This window comes from Primulina tabacum, chromosome 17 (assembly GCF_025594145.1).
Source record: "Primulina tabacum isolate GXHZ01 chromosome 17, ASM2559414v2, whole genome shotgun sequence".
Classification (NCBI taxonomy): domain Eukaryota; kingdom Viridiplantae; phylum Streptophyta; class Magnoliopsida; order Lamiales; family Gesneriaceae; genus Primulina; species Primulina tabacum.
The window spans coordinates 12,991,331-13,007,887 of record NC_134566.1 but is presented as its reverse complement, the minus strand read 5'-3'; the positions used below and the strand labels follow the sequence as shown (position 1 = coordinate 13,007,887).

The following is a 16,557-nucleotide window of genomic DNA, read 5'->3' as shown; positions in this document are numbered from 1 at the left end:
TCAAATTTGGTCTTAAACTGAGAAAAATGTCATTTCATGGTGAGAGAGGGAATTGTGTTGGGGCACAAAATTTCAGAACTTGGGATTGAAGTTGATAAGGCAAAAATTGAAGTAATTAAAAATATTCCAGCCCCAGCAATCATCAGAGAAGTGTGTAGTTTTCTAGGCCATGTAGGGTTCTATAGACGCTTTATAAAAGATTTTTCTTGCATTGCCAAGCCACTAACCAATTTGCTGATAAAAGATGTGCGTTTTGATTTTTCTGATGAGTGTGTGCAGGCATTTCAAGTTTTGAAGGAGAAATTGATCACTGCACCTGTGATGATAGCACCTGATTGGGGGTCACCATTTGAGGTGATGTGTGATGCAAGCGACACAGCTCTAGGGGCAGTGTTGGGCAAAAGAAGGAGAAATGTATCCATGTCATCTACTATGATAGTATGACACTGTCAGTTGCTCAACTGAACTATGCCACTACAGAGAAAGAGCTTCTTGCTGTGGTTTTTGCTCTGGATAAATTTAGATCATATCTGATAGGGAGCAAAGTTGTAGTGCATACCGACCATTCTGCCTTGAAATACCTGATGGCCAAAAGAGATGCAAAACCAAGGCTAATTTGCTGGATTCTTCTGTTGGAGGAATTTGACTTGGAGATAATCGATAGGAAGGGGACAAAGAACCAAGTTGCAGACCACCTCTCGTGTTTGGAGAATACAAGTCAAGGTAATGAAATTATTCGCGATGATTTTCCAGATGAACAACTTTTTGAGGTCAACAGTTTACCATGGTACGCTGATTTTGTTAATTATCTATCCAGTAAGTTCATTCCTCCCCATTTCACTTATCAACAAAAGAAGAAATTTTTCTCAGATTTGAAATATTATTTGTTGGAGGATCCTTATTTGTTTAGGATATGTGCAGACGGTATAGTCCGGAGATGTATTCCCCAGGAAGAGGTAAGTGAGATTTTGTTTCATTGTCATGCTGGTTTCGGCTGGAGGCCATTTTGGGACAACTAGAACTGCAGTCAAAAGTCCTCCAGTCCTGTTTCTATTGGCCTACTTTGTTTAAGGATGCGCATGAATATGTTACAAAATGTCCAAATTGTCTGCGCACAGGTAATATCTCTAGGCGACATGAATTGCCTCTCAATAGTATTTTGGTGTGTGAGATATTTGATGTGTGGGGTATAGATTTCATGGGTCCGTTCCCAGTTTCTTTTGGGAACAAGTATATTTTTGGTAGATGTCGATTACGTGTCTAAGTGGGTGGAGGCACTTGCATGCAAAACTAATGAATCTAGGGTTGTCATTCAATTTCTCAAGAAAAATATTTTCTCACGTTTTGTCACACCTAGAGCTATTATTAGCGAGGGGGTACTCATTTTTGCAATGGTCAAATTGAAAGTTTGTTGGCTAAGTATGAAGTCCGACATAAGGTGGCCACACCTTATCATCCTCAAACTAGTAGCCAAGTCGAGGTCTCAAACAGAGCTTAAACGCATTCTTGAGAAGACTGTCGGCGCTTCAAGGAAAGAATGGTCTAGCAAACTCGACGATGCACTTTGGGCTTATCGCAATGCATTTAAAACCCCCATTGGCATGTCTCCTTTCAAATTATTGTATGGGAAGTCGTGTCACCTATCCATAGAACTTGAACATAAGGCTTACTGGGCTACTAAATTCTTGAATTTTGATGCCAAAGCCACATGTGACGAGAGAGTGCTGCAACTAAATGAATTGGATGAGTTTAGGCTGGATGCTTATGAGAACGCCAAGCTTTACAAGGAAAAAACCAAACATTGGCATGATTAGAACATCGTCTATCGAGAATTTGTGGTGGTCACAACTGGTACTGTTATACAATTCTCGACTGAAGTTGATTCCAGATAAGTTGCGTTCACGGTGGTAAGGACCATACACCATCACGCAAGTTTTCCCTTATGGGACAGTGGAGATCACTAGTGAAGCAACTGGAGCATTCAAGGTAAATGGGCATAGGCTGAAGGTTTATCATGGTGGTACCATGCCCGATGAGCCGACCAACGTGGATCTGCAGGATCCAAACTGAATAAAGGGAGTACAGTCAGGCTATCGACTATAAATTTAGCGCTTGCTATGAGGCAACCCAGTGTTTAGTTTTATTTTTCTTTCATCTTTTATTTTAGTTTTCTTTCTTTTTGTTTTATGCATATCTCGTGAGCTAATCTCAGTGAATGATGGTGCAGGTAACTTATTCGCTAGCGGTGGGATTTCTCAAGTGTGGGGACTCTATTAGGACCAGCGGACTCAGAATGTCAAATAGGCCAGGGAAGTTTCTATACAATTCTTACATCTTGTGTGCTTGATCGAGTTCAATTTTGATGTGTAGATTTATAGAATTGTACATTCCTGGCTTTGCATATTTGTTTGGTTCGTAGTGTGTAGGGAATTAAAAATATATATACAAAAAAAATAAATAAATAAATTATTTTATTTCGATTCCAGAGTCGACATGAACCCCTACCCGGACTTTTAGACGGGGTCCGTGTCTCATTTTTACCAATGTTCCGATTTCCAGAGTCTACACGGACCCCTACCCGGACCTTTAGACGGGGTCAGTGTATACACTTTCAAATTTTCCCCCTTTCGCGACCTTACACGGACCCCTACACGGGGTCCGTGCCTTCTATTTTTTTTAGCAGATCCAGAATAAAAATGCGATTTCCCTTTCCTAATCCCTATAATCCCTCTTCCATTCTCCTATCACCACCGCCACTACCACCACCGTTCCGTATCACCACCGCCACATGCCGATTCCTGCCGTCCATTGAGCTCATCCACCACCGTACACTGCCGCCTCCTACCGTCTCTGCGAACTCACGTCACTCCACCACCATATAATCCTCACAGCACCACTGTACCATCACCTCTTACTCTCTTTCCGGTAAGCGTGGCTATACCTTGATTTCCAATATCTGCTCATCCGCTTTGGTGATTTTGTGCTGCCTGCATGTTTATTACACGTTAGTTCAATTATTGATTGGGGATTGTTCTTCGGTTATTGGGCTCTTTTGTTCTCACTTTGAGTGTGGTTTTGGGGATAAATTGTTATTAGAACCTATTTCCCGTACATTGTTTTAATTTGGGTGTTGATTTATTATCATTGCGTTGGGATAGGCTCGTGAATTGTTTCGTTTTGTTTGGGATCAGTTTGGATTGTTGTGATTAGTTTGTTGGAGTGTTTGAATCTATCTGCTTGAGTCGACATGCCTCCTTGCAAACAGACTGGTAAGCGCACACGAGGCAGTGCCTCCTCATCTTCTGGTACCGCCAGATTAGCAATTGATTCCTCTAGGTTCACCAGCCGAGAAAATTTCTAGTGGTACTCGGCGCTTTATGAGAACTCAGTCATTGTGGAACGTTCTATTCATCCAGGTATTGACCACGAAGTGCCACTCAAGGCAGAGTTCGATAAATTTAGTTGGGGACCTTTTTTGGACATCGCTGGCCCTTATTACCCCGATTTGGTCTGGCAATTCTACGCAAATTTTGAGGAAAGAGACAAGACCGGGATGTAGCACATACGTACTTACGTCAAAGGAGTTACTATTGACTTAACTAGCGCATATCTGGCAGCTATTCTGCATGTCCCCAATGATGGGCCTCCGGTGGTCTTCAATCAGTTGGATCTCTTCCTGTAAGACATCACTTTCAGGATCCCTCAGGCGCGGAGCCGTCTGCACTATTTCGCATCCCAAACCGGCTCCCGCACCAGCGTCCTTCCAACATCACTCCCGCTGCTGGATCGTCTAATCTGTTACTTCACGGGAGCCAACATTATTCCGAGGAAGACCGAAAACAATGAGGTCTGCCATATGGATCTATATATCGTAGACAAGATGTTGAATGGATTGGGGGTCATTCTCCTACTATTCCGGTGGCGTCGATCATGATTTCACATTTGCGTTCAGTCGCCCGAATTGATCCCACGAAGAATAGAAGTCAAAATAAACATAAATATTAAGGTTAAAACATTTCAAACAATAACTTAAACACAACTCGTCTCGTTAACTCTAACATATTTTGTTAAATGATATTAGTTGAAGAAATTATTAGTATAGAGTTGATGCTATTTTTGCTGGATAATATAATGTTTAATTTACCAATTTTTATATTTTTTTCCTTATTGTTATCAAAAAAATTAGTAAATATCCATAGCTTATTCAAAACAATATAAATTTGAGAAAATACAATTATAGGTGATAATGAGATATTCGGGTAGGATATAGATTTCCAATCCTTCGACGGGTATGAGAATGTTGATGAAATTGAATACCCGATGAAAATGAAGATGAATATAATAAATAGGGATGAGGACGGAGGCTAGAGAATCCTACCCGAACCCTGACTCATTGTCATCCCCTATAACATAATTGATCGGAGATAAATTTTGATCAACTTTAACTTAGAAAGACTCATTTCTGCATATGCAATTGTGATTAGTATATGATCAACAAAATTTTATAAGCAACATAAGTGTTTGATAACAATCATCTATTTTGTTCAGATAATTCAACATATGACTGCTCTTTTTGCTTCTATCGGTACGTCAATCCTAGACTATAATTGTAGTGGACCAGCTTTAACCAGAACCCCAATATTAAACAATTTCTAGCATGTAATATAATAACTTAATTAAGCATAATTAGCTTCTGAATTCATAAATAGCGAGAATAATAAATCAGTGAAAATATACCAACATAACCCATAATCTCTCCGCTGATACAAACGGTAAAACCTGAATAAATTATACAACCAAATCGAATGTCTGCAAAAATCACGAATAAAACAACTAAATAACTGGTGAACCTACTCGGAAAGCACTGATCTTGATAGGATTAATTCGGCAAAAATCGTTGAGCTACAATAGCTCGGTCCTTGAAATATTAAACATCGATGAATTAAATCGAGTTTGGTTTTCAAACCAAGCGGAAGATACTCAAAATAATCCTTCGTAGAAACCGATTAAACATTTTGTAAAACATTTAATATATATGCAAGTTGAACAAGTAAAAAATATTTTGGTTGAATCATTTTATTAAACACTTTGTATGTAATATTTTGGTATTTGAAGAACACATAAAATGCTTCAACACATCTTTAAAACAATGGTAATGATAAGTAAATGCAATAAACAAATAGACACGGATTTGTTTATGGATGTTCAGATATTAACAACTCCTACGTCACCCCGTCGTCCCGTTGGGAAGGATTCACTAGAAGGCTTTGATTCATATAACTCTTTGTACAAACCCAATCCAGAAGAACAACACCCAACTAGAACTCCTAGCACTCAAGATTGCAGACAACACCTTACAATCAGCATATTATTTAATGTCTCATAGCAAATACTACAAAAACATTGTTTTACGTCTTTGTGTGAAGAATCAATTATCTAATCTTTGAAGTTCAACTATCTTATATATGTGTGAGTGATCGTGTGTGAGAATTTATCCTTTACAGTGTACATCTCAAATGTATCCCCACACAAGGGCTTGTGCTCTCAACTAGCAGATTTCTTCATGTTAATTACTCATGCTTTGAATCCCCTTCAAAAACTTTTGTTTGGTCTTCAAGATGTTGTATTTATAGGCCCCAAAACTGATATAGCTGTTAGACACACAAATATGACCGTTAAAGAGCTTTATGGACTATTTCTGAACTGATATAATTTGGCCCGTTAACTGATGACGTGGCAAGTAACACGAACTAATGACGTGGACAAGTTCTAACTGGTCGGTGTCAAACTGGTTAGTGTCTAACTGGTCAGATGGTTCGGGATTCAGTTGGTGTGCTGAAACCATCAAGACTGATGTCAGTTTGTGCAAAACTAATAGTTTCATCTTCATTTATCAGCATCTTAAGCTTCGATTCAGATTTCGACTTCTGAAGATAATTTGTAGATCATCGTTTTTTCTTTCCAATGCAAACTAAATCGTTTCATTCCAATAAACTAGCTGAGCGATATGTCCAAAATACCGCAACTGCTCAAGCTCAATTAGAATGATGCATATCAGCTCAACTGGTCCACATAACTGCTTCACTTCAGCATAGATGGATTCCGATTTTGCCCAACTGATGTTAAATACGACTTGTCCCAAATTGAGTTGTCTGATTAGTCAAGTTAGTGGATTGTCATTTGAATCATTCAGCTAAGAGATATCATCCAAATATTTAATCTCGCCAGAAATTCAGTTTGGCTAAATTCAGTTCAACTGATTGCTGCATATCAGCTCAACTGGTCCACTGAACTGCTTCAGTTTAGCATAGATGGCTTCTGATTTTTCCCAACGGATGTGAAGTACGACTTGTCCCAAATTTAGTTTTCTATTCAACCGTCTTGACAGCTGGTCATTTGGATTAAGGAGCTGTGAGATATCTTCAAAATACCGAAGTTTGTCAGATTTTTAGTTTGGCTAAATTCAAGTTTCAGCTTCCATCTTGAGTTAACAATTTCACACTCGAGTAAATATGTTAGAAACATGATAACAAGTTTTGTTAACATCAAAATCAATATTCTTAGAGTTTCTAAACCAAACAAATCTCCACTAGCCTACGCAGCTTGGCCCGTCCAACATGAGACCTGCCCCATGGAAATAGCATGTCCAAGATAAAAATAAGAACATGAGCGACCTAATCTCCCAGTACATAATGTATGAGTATAAAACTCCTTCCTGCAAAATCTTTAAACACCAAAAGTACCTGATGTCGACGACAAAGACGCAGACTTCTTTAAAGACCGACCTTGTGGTCCCAACAAACTAGACCCTTTGTTTTCTCGCCAAGTATTGCTCTTAGAAATGATGATATATGTATGTCGGCAACTATTAAATAGTACCTCATAGGAAGTTGGATTATCATTCACGGTCACACATTCATAGATGTCCATGTTCAGGCTATTCAGGAACATAGACTACTTTCCTGCAGAATTCTCAATAACATGGGGCTCAAAGGATAAGAGATTAATGAGTCGCCTCTGGTACTCCTCAATCATAGAGTCGCCCTGCTGCAGAGTGAGAAGCTTCATCTCCTTCGCCTGACGATGAGCTGGGGGAAGTAGTAGGTCAGAAACACTTGGCAAAAACGTTCCCACTGGAACCCGCCATGCTGCTGGAACAAAGTAGATGACGTGGTTTTCCACCAATTCCTGGCCTTCTCCTGAATCATGAATTCAGCCATCTCCATCTTCTCCTTGTGGCACACGTGAAGGCGTGAAAACACTGCTCTATGTGTTCCAACCAGAACTCGGCAACATCTGCACATTCCTTGCTTGTAAGGGGTGGAGGTCTAACTTTCACAAAGCCCATGATGTTCATTTGTTCCTAACTTAGCCTCTCCTGTGCTGACAGTAATTGTGCTCCCTCATGGTGGTCATGAATGGTTTCATCCTTGTGGCGACCATGCCCAATGCTTCCATGGCTATTAATTCCTTCATGGTTTCCTCCCCTGACATCTGACATGAATCCAAGGAAATACTAAAACCCAAAACACAAGTCTATGTCCAAAAAATATTTGTATGTTCGGATACCACCTAAATGTAGCGCCTTACCTAAAACACATACATTAAACAATTACTAGCATGCAATAATAACTTAATATAACATCATCAGAGTTTGATTTCATAAATAGCGGTAATCATAGAACATCAGAAATAAACCAACATAACTCATAATCTCGCCGCTAATAACAGCGGTAAACCTTGAATAAAGTATACAACCAAATCAAATGTATGCAAATATCTTGAATAGAACTACTAAATAACAACCTGCAGAACCTCTTTGAAAAGCATCGGTCTCCATTAACCATTGCTTGCATCACCTGGTCCGTCCAACCTGAGACCCAGCCCATTTGAATATCGTGTCTAAGATAAAATCAAGGAGGTGAACGACCTAATTGCCCAGTACATAGTGTATGAGTATACAAACTTATGTGTAGGACCGTGCTTATGTAGAGACATGAGAGTCCATTGACTCCGACCTACTTGTTTTTTAAGGGCCATAATTTTTTGAAAAATTTATTATATATAATAATATAAGTTAGTCCAACATACATATATTATTTTTGAGATTTTTTCCCTACATAACCTACAACAAAGTTATGTTCTTCTTCATACTTTATTCCACACATTCAAATATTCTATATTTCTTACATTATTATTAAGAATGTGATTATTATAATAAATACCTTTGATAAGTTGTTATATCCACATTTTTATTACAAAAATAACCCTTATTTTTTTATTAATTTCAATATAATATTTCATGTATATTTCTTAAGTATTAACCTACATAAAAAAAATTACCCTGATTTTTCTACGCAATCTTTAATTAGTGGACAAAATAATTTTGACTTTATTTTATAACTCGCACAATGTGCATGCACAAACACTACTAGTTCGTATGAAATAACTGACTACAAAAAACCTGTTGGGAAAATACGTTCGTCACCGCTTCTTGTCACAAGAAAGCGGCACAACCGCTCCTGGAATTGAGATGCATTTGGTGCTATTTGATTAAGTGTTAAGGTCATAAAAAATCTAAACCAAGAAGTTTCTTGATTTTTCTAGATAATCACGAATCTTCCACTATGTTCATTACCATATCTGACTAATTTTGGTCGTGTTTCTTTTTTTCTTTGCTCATACAACATTGTTTTTCTTCATTGAGCATTAAAAATTTTTTTATCATAGCAGTAGACCAGTAGTATTGCTTTAACTTTTAGCAATTGCATATGTTGCCTACAATATGTTTGATCAAATGACTCAATCAGCTCAATAAGGTTAATTGTTTTTTAGTGATTAGTTTTGGACATGTTTGATCTTTTTATTCATTTATTTTATATTATTTTTAATGTATTGATTTAATTTGAAAAAAGTTGTCTATGGAACTAAAATAATAAGAACAAACGTTGAGGGGCCTTTTTTAAAAAAGTTTGACACAGACACAAAAATTGTTAGGATCAGATTTTCCTATGTGGACTTGCATTGATCATGAATTGATGATCAGAGATCAAATTGAAAACTCATAAACTCATGCAAACTCATGCTCGGTCTGTGTCTAGGCGCCTTAGTGTAAAGCACAATACTCCGTCAAATCAGTTGGTGGGTCCACACTCAATCGAGATCTCGAACATCATAATCAACACCGATATTATTTTATGTTCATGCTTTGTAACTTAACTACTATCCCCTAATTAATACTAAGGCTCTCGGATCGAGCGACAAAGCTATCATCTCCAAAGAACTGTAAACGGATAAAGGTATGATCCGAGTCTCTGGTTCGCTGATCACCGTAGGAGATCTTCACAACTTTTCGAGTCTTCAAGGACAACTGCAAAACCTAGAGTTACATTATAATTTGAGAGAAAATTGAATGTGGTGGCTTGAAATTGATTACTGATTGCCCTAATTAGGCTGAGTTCGGAAGGTCCGAACATGTTTCTGGACGTACGTTCCATGCTCTCCTTGACACCTTATCGGACGATGAAGATCAGAAGGTCCAAACTCTTACGTGTCGATGCTCATTAAATGCATTACTGCCTTGCTGGATGCGTGGATTCGGTAGGTCGGAAGCTCCGAACCAATCAGCAATTCCAAATTGCCCCTCCGTCTTTCCGAATTGGTCGATTTTTAAGTGTTAGGTTATTACAAATATCACCCATTCTCTTAAAAAATTATAATTTAAAAAATAGTAATTTTCGGAATCATATTCACATTTTTGCAACCATAAATTCAAAATATTTGCAAACTCAAATAAATTTAAAGATTTAATTAGAAGTATTTCAAATATATGAAATCATTTAATAAAAATTTTCTACAATAATTTTGAAAATATAGAACGGTCAAATATAAAATTTACCACGTTGATTGCATGTAATAACATGCACCAAATTACCGCGCCAATCAAAAACTCATAATTCGCTAGTTTATATGTTGCTAGGGGACTCGACTTCGATGGGGCCCTGAGGCAACCGCTCCGTTCGCCTTCACGCATATAGGGGTAAGTGTTCAAATTCCCAACTTAGATAATATGTGTAAATTAGCAAGACACACCTACTGATTATGGTAGCGTTTATGCTATTACAATAACTTGAATCATATTTTTTAAGTTATCAAATTATGCACATGGAAATTAACCACAATTTTTTTTTATCTGTTTTTGTTTACGAGGAGAAAAAAGATATTGGTTTGAATATATTGCATAGATAAACAATTGGTTGGCATTAGGTGAAGCTAATTATTCTATTCTTCAAAATGCATTATGTCTCGTGGAAAAGGTTCATTCAAGCATGGCTTTTCTATCATGATGTATAAGCACCCGTTTCATAGGTGTATTGAATTCAAAATAGTTTTGAATAATACGAAAGTCTCTAAGATTATTATAGATATGATGTAAGATCAATCATAAGAGTACTACAATGCCTAAAAAGACTTCAATATTCATTATTTTTTGCATGTAAACAAGATCATAAAAAGATAGAAGGGGCAGAGCAAACCCAAATTTTTATTATAAAGCGGCAATTCAACCCAATATTTTATTTATTTATAAAACTCCATGACAAAGAGTGGGAGAACACAACAAATTGTTCGTGATTCTTTGAATCCTGCTTTCTTTGCCAATGCATGAAATTCCTTTTCTGTCCTCTCCTTCCCACCGGGATTATATGCTAGCATGACCACATCAACTTGGAAATTGTTTATTTGCCCTTCACCTGGGGTCTCTGAAAGGATACGCTCCACAACAATTATTTTTCCTTTATTTGGAAGTGCTTCATGGCATTTCTTCAATATTTTTAAGCAATGTGTATCCCTCCAGTCATGAAGAATCCACTGTAGACATAATCATAAAAAGAAGTTAAAAAAAGAACTTAGACAATTAATAAAATATTATGAAAATACATAAGTTCTTTAATTACATATATTGAATAAAATATATTTTTATTGTGATACAATTTCACCTTCAGGAAAATGGCATCTCCTTTGGGAACACGAACGAACATGTCTCCGCCCATGTGCTCCATGCCTGATCAATACAAAAAAAACCGGCCAACTTAAGTTTCGCATAAACCATCTAATTAAATTAAAAGGTGGCCTCCAAACACAAATATTTCAATGGCACCACTTTAAAATACATGATCAAGAGCCAACACAAATATTTCATGTACCTGCATAAGATGGTGCGTCTCGAACAACATGGGGCAAATCAAAATTAATGGCCTTTATAGTTGGATGCTTGGATAGGATCATGCGCAGGGAAACACCGATTCCACCTCCAACATCGACCAAAGTCCTCAGACCCTTGAATCCCTCATACGTGTCTACAATTTTTTTCATAAAAATTGTGGCAGAATTGGACATTGCACTATTAAAAACCTTGTTAAATCTAGGATCTGTGCCCTGATACTCAAATGGGTTCATTTTATATGCTTTTTCAAAAGGAACTCCACCCTCGAGAATTGCATCTTTCAAGTGGTACCTACTCATACAATTGTTAATGATTAATTACATGTATATATCGAACGTGTAGAGATTAATAAATAGTTGATACTTGCCAAGTCTCCAAGTGAACCCTGTCTTGATTCATGATCAACAAAGGGGCTAGAGAAACTCCATCATCATTCTTGGTGTAAAACTTGCAGACTGGAGCCAAGGAATATAGCCGCTCAATGCTGCCATCGGGCAGGGTTTTCACTTTGCAATTTAAAATAGAATAACATGCGAGCATACGGAGGATTCTGTCCACCATGTTATGCGCCTCTGGATTGTTAGTGGGGATTTTCGCGACGAGTTCTGAGGGCAAAATAAAGGTGTCGGGTCCCTTACTCTTCATGAGTTCAAGGAGGTCGAGCTCCAGCGCCACTTTGAGGACATTAGGTAGCACAGAAGCAGAGGCCAGTTGCATGGCGAATAAGAAAGAAGCCTCCTCTTCCATTTTAAGACTCATTTTTCCTAAAGGGCTTGAAAACAAGGAAGCAGTACTGTGTTGGTTGGTGTGTGCATATGCAGAGACAAACATATTTATAGTAGCTTTGCCTGTAATAATTGATTTTAAGTTTATTTTTGTGATATGATATATACGAAATAAAAAATTAATCTCTTTTTCATTAATATAATCGTTTTGTCCTGGCAATTAACACACATGTATATATATATATATGAATGATGTATTTGTTTATTTATTATTCAGTAGTACTATGGCGAGGAAAATACATTATAAAATAATACACATAAAAATCATTAATTGATGGTCAAAGTACGTATTTGTTAAGGTACATTTTCATTAAAATCCACGCCGCCCGAGAGAGAGATGCATGCATTTTGCTGTGCAAAGTCATCGTTAATTAATTTATCTATCTGGTTTATTAAAGTTTATCTTATAAAAATGGCAATTATAATAATAATAAAATCATGAAATGGAGAGCCCTTAATTAGTTTGACACCATGAAAGGTGCACAAAATACATGGATTTCAAGGGAAAAAATCAAAGAATGATACTATATATTTTAATAGGTGGGGACATTATATTTGTCTTATCGAATTAAGGACTATTTGGATTGTATCTACCACCTTTCTCGATGTTAACTAATGAAATACAATAACATAAACACACATCTTCATTACTTCAAAATGTATTTTCTGATCTTGAGAACAAATGTATTATTTATATATCCATGATTAAGTTTTCTCATTTATCGCGTTAATTTTTTAAAAAAATATATTTATTTCTTACCCATGCAATCGTTTGGATCCTAAAATCGAATCCAATCAAATATTCCTCTTTAATTAATAAATACTATTTGTTGGGAAATTGTTGGCTTTTGATTCATTTCATTTTTTTTAACAAATAATTCCTTTTTAATTGTTATTTGGGGACGACAAATTATCAAAATGCGTACCGTATCAGGCATGCAATTTGCAGCTTGAAAATAAATGTATTACATTATAAGCCAAGAATTGCACGTGTGGATTCTATCTATTATCTTGAGAAACTTTATTTAAAAAATTACAATAAAATTTTTATCATATAATTTTATTGATAATTTTTTTTTCCTAAAATATATTTTCTTTTTAAATATTTCCATCTTATTCTTATCTACCATATTTTAAATATTTATATGACTTTTGTTGGTACCATATGCAGCATCTTCAGATATAAATATGAAAATATAATAAAATTGAACACCAAAATTTATGTGAAAACCTCATAAAAATTATTAGGGCAAAAATCATGGGTAAGATGAAAATAATTCAACTATAAATATTTTATGGTATACAACCACTCACTGTGTTTTCAAAGAGAATACACACTCTCTTAATACATGAGAACAAGAACACACACTCTCTTAATATATGAAAACAAACACCTCACAAATATTATAAAACTAAGCACTCAAATGCTATGAGATGAGAGAAAAAACAGAGAATGTGATGAGAAACGAGGTGAATGATGCACCTATATATAGGCGCTTTCCTTGTCTGAACGCAAGAAACATTCGTACATTTTCATCGTCTGAAGATGGATATAAATTCAAATATGATGCCTAATATAATAAGTTGCTTCCCTACCTTTTTTTTTACTATGTGAAATTCTCTCACATGATTGAACAACATTTCTCCCACTTGGAGATTTGAATGAGAGTCAAACATATTTTTTTAATCTTGTCATTCCTTAGTGCTTATGTTTTCGCTAGGCCACTTGAAGATCTACACCACTTAAACTCATCAGCGTTCACTGGATTGGTAAGAACATCATCTGTGTTATCCTTTGTATGGATCTTCTGCATATTTATACTTTCTTCCTCAACTACTTTTCGAACAAAGTGAAATTGTAAACCAATATGTTTAGTCGTTGAATGAAAAGCTGAACTCCTTGCGATGTGCAAGGCGCTTTGACTGTTACAAAACAAAAGAACTTTCTCTTGTTTGTGTCTGATATCCTCCAATAACCTTTTAATTCATATTGTCTGCTTGCAAGCTTGAGTAGCTGCTATATATTCTGCCTCCATTGTAGATAACGTCACAACTATTTGCAATTTTGAAACTCAGCTTACTGCTCCCCCTGCAAGTGTAAACACATAACCAGTACTAGATTTTCTCTTATCATGATCACCTGAATAATCTGAATCGACATAGCACTTGAGTATAAAATACGATCCTCCAAAACATAATGCACCATTTGAGGTACTCTTAATATATCTAAGGTTCTTCTTAACCGTATTCCCATGCTCTCGTCCAAGATTCGCTATATACTGACTAACTGCTCCCACTACTTGTAGAACGTCCAGTCTTGTACAGATCATGACGAACATCAAACTTACCACTGCTGATGCATATGGTACTCGAGACATCTCCATCATCTCTTCTTTATTGTTAGGCCATATCTCAGAGGATAACTTGAAGTTTACAGGAAGAGGGGTCGAAATTGACTTAATATCTTGCATGTTGTTTTTTTTTAAAAATAATTTTATGTGTATAAACAAAAATAATCATTCACCTAGAAAGAAAATTATCTAGTGGTAAATTTTTCAAATTTATTTTCCCATCTAATCGTACATGCTATTCCTAAATATTTTTTTATCTCATTATTAAATTATTCAAGTCATATGTTGTCTAAAGCATTTGAATTAATTTTATCGTAAAAAAATAAGTAAAATTTGTATATTGTTGTGAAAAAGTAAAAATTTATGGTAAAAAGTAAAAATCTCAAACTCTCAAAATTTACCAAACTACACACTTTATAATATTTTTCTCTCTACTCAATTGTGATTTTCTTCACAAATGAGAGATCTATTTATAGGAAATCTTTACAAATAATCCAAAAATAAAATACATCATTACCTACATCATCACACACTAATTTTCAATATTTACAACTCTAATTTTCAACATTCAAATATTCAATACACACATTTTAAATATTATTTTCCAATACTCCCCCTTGTGATGATGATCATGATACGATGATGTCTTCATTACGTGTTTTTGTACTGCCTCGTTAAAAACCTTACTTGGAAAAACCCATTGGGATAAAAACCATAGTAAGGGAAAAAGAGTGCAGTCACGTAAACTCTCCCTGATGTTGACATGAACAATTCTTCACAAATTTCGTAGATTGCGCATCCCAATATTATATATGTGCTTTCTGAATATTGACGTAGGAAGTGCCTTTGTGAAGAGATCTGATGAGTTTTCACTTGATTGAATGTGACGAACATCAATACATCTATTCTTCTCAAGCTCCTTGGTGAATGCGAAGAACTTAGGAGGAATATGTTTAGTTCTGTCGCTTTTTATGTATCCTTCTTTCATTTGAGCAACACATGCAGCATTATCTTCATATAGTATCACAGGCTTCTCATCAGATGATAATCCGCATGAAATTTGGATATGTTGGGTCATTGATTTTAACCACACACATTCACGACTTGCTTCATGTAGTGCAATAATCTCGGCATGATTTGATGAAGTTGTTACGAGCGTTTGTTTCTGAGAACGCCAAGATATTGCAGTGCCTCCACGAGTAAATACATATCCAGTTTGGGAACGTGCCTTGTGTGGATCAGATAAGTATCCAGCATCAGCATAACCAATTATACTTGGATTAGCATCTTTTGAATACAAAAGTCCCAAGTCTGTCGTTGCTCGTAGATAACAGAATATATGTTTAATTCCGTTCCAGTGTCTCTTTGTTGGATATGTGCTAAATCTTGCCAACAGATTCACGGCAAAAGATATATCAGGCCTTGTACAATTTGTAAGGTACATAAGGGCACCGATGGCACTTAGATATGGTACTTCTGGACCAAAAATATCTTCATCATCTTCACATGGACGGAATGGATCCTTTTCTATGTTTAATGATCTAACAACCATTGGAGTACTTAAAGGATTTGCTTTATCCATATTAAAACGTTTAAGGATCTTTTCTGTATAATTTGTCTGGTGAACAAACATTCCACATTCTTTTTGTTCAATTTGTAAACCCAGACAATACTTGGTTTTTCCAAGATCCTTCATTTCAAATTCTTCCTTCAAGTATGACACAACTTCTTGAATTTCTTTATTCGTTCCAATGATGTTTAAATCATCAACATATACAGCAATAATTACGCATCCGGATGTTGTTTTCGTAATGAAAACACAATGGCATATTGAATTATTTACATATCCCTTTTTCATCAAGTGATCACTTAGTCGATTATACCACATTCGACCTGATTGCTTTAACCCATATAATGATCTTTGTAATTTCACAGAATAACATTCCCTGGGTTTTGAACTTTGTGCTTCAGGCATCTTAAATCCTTCAGGGATTTTCATATATATATTACTATCAAGTGATCCATATAAGTAAGCTGTAACAACATCCATAAGACGCATTTCTAAATTTTCAGATACCGCCAAGCTAATCAAATACCGAAACGTAATTGCATCCATCACAGGAGAATACGTTTCTTCATAATCAATTCCAGGCCTTTGAGAAAAACCTTGTGCAACAAGTCGAGCTTTATATCTTAC

General features: G+C 36.0%; 1 protein-coding gene across 1 annotated transcript; it reads right to left on the bottom strand.

Annotated features, from left to right (window-relative positions):
* Positions 1–10,388: 10,388 nt before the first annotated feature.
* On the bottom strand, positions 10,389–12,101 carry LOC142530943 (caffeic acid 3-O-methyltransferase-like). Its single transcript, XM_075636882.1, has 4 exons — positions 11,592–12,101; positions 11,205–11,515; positions 10,998–11,062; positions 10,389–10,869 (listed from the first exon to the last, which is right to left on the bottom strand). The coding sequence occupies exons 1-4, from the start codon at positions 12,053–12,055 to the stop codon at positions 10,579–10,581; spliced, it is 1,131 nt and encodes a 376-aa protein (XP_075492997.1). The 5' UTR covers positions 12,056–12,101; the 3' UTR covers positions 10,389–10,578.
* Between the last annotated feature and the right edge of the window lie 4,456 nt (positions 12,102–16,557).

What these genes read in the sequence shown, in the direction of transcription:
- LOC142530943 (XM_075636882.1), bottom strand. Translation starts at nt 12,055, where the DNA reads ATGTTTGTCTCTGCATATGCACACACCAACCAACACAGTACTGCTTCC. An exon ending in AGACGCACCATCTTATGCAG is followed by an intron (nt 11,063 to 11,204) that starts GTACATGAAATA and finishes TGTATTGATCAG; the next exon opens with GCATGGAGCACATGGGCGGA. An exon ending in GAGATGCCATTTTCCTGAAG is followed by an intron (nt 10,870 to 10,997) that starts GTGAAATTGTAT and finishes TTATGTCTACAG; the next exon opens with TGGATTCTTCATGACTGGAG.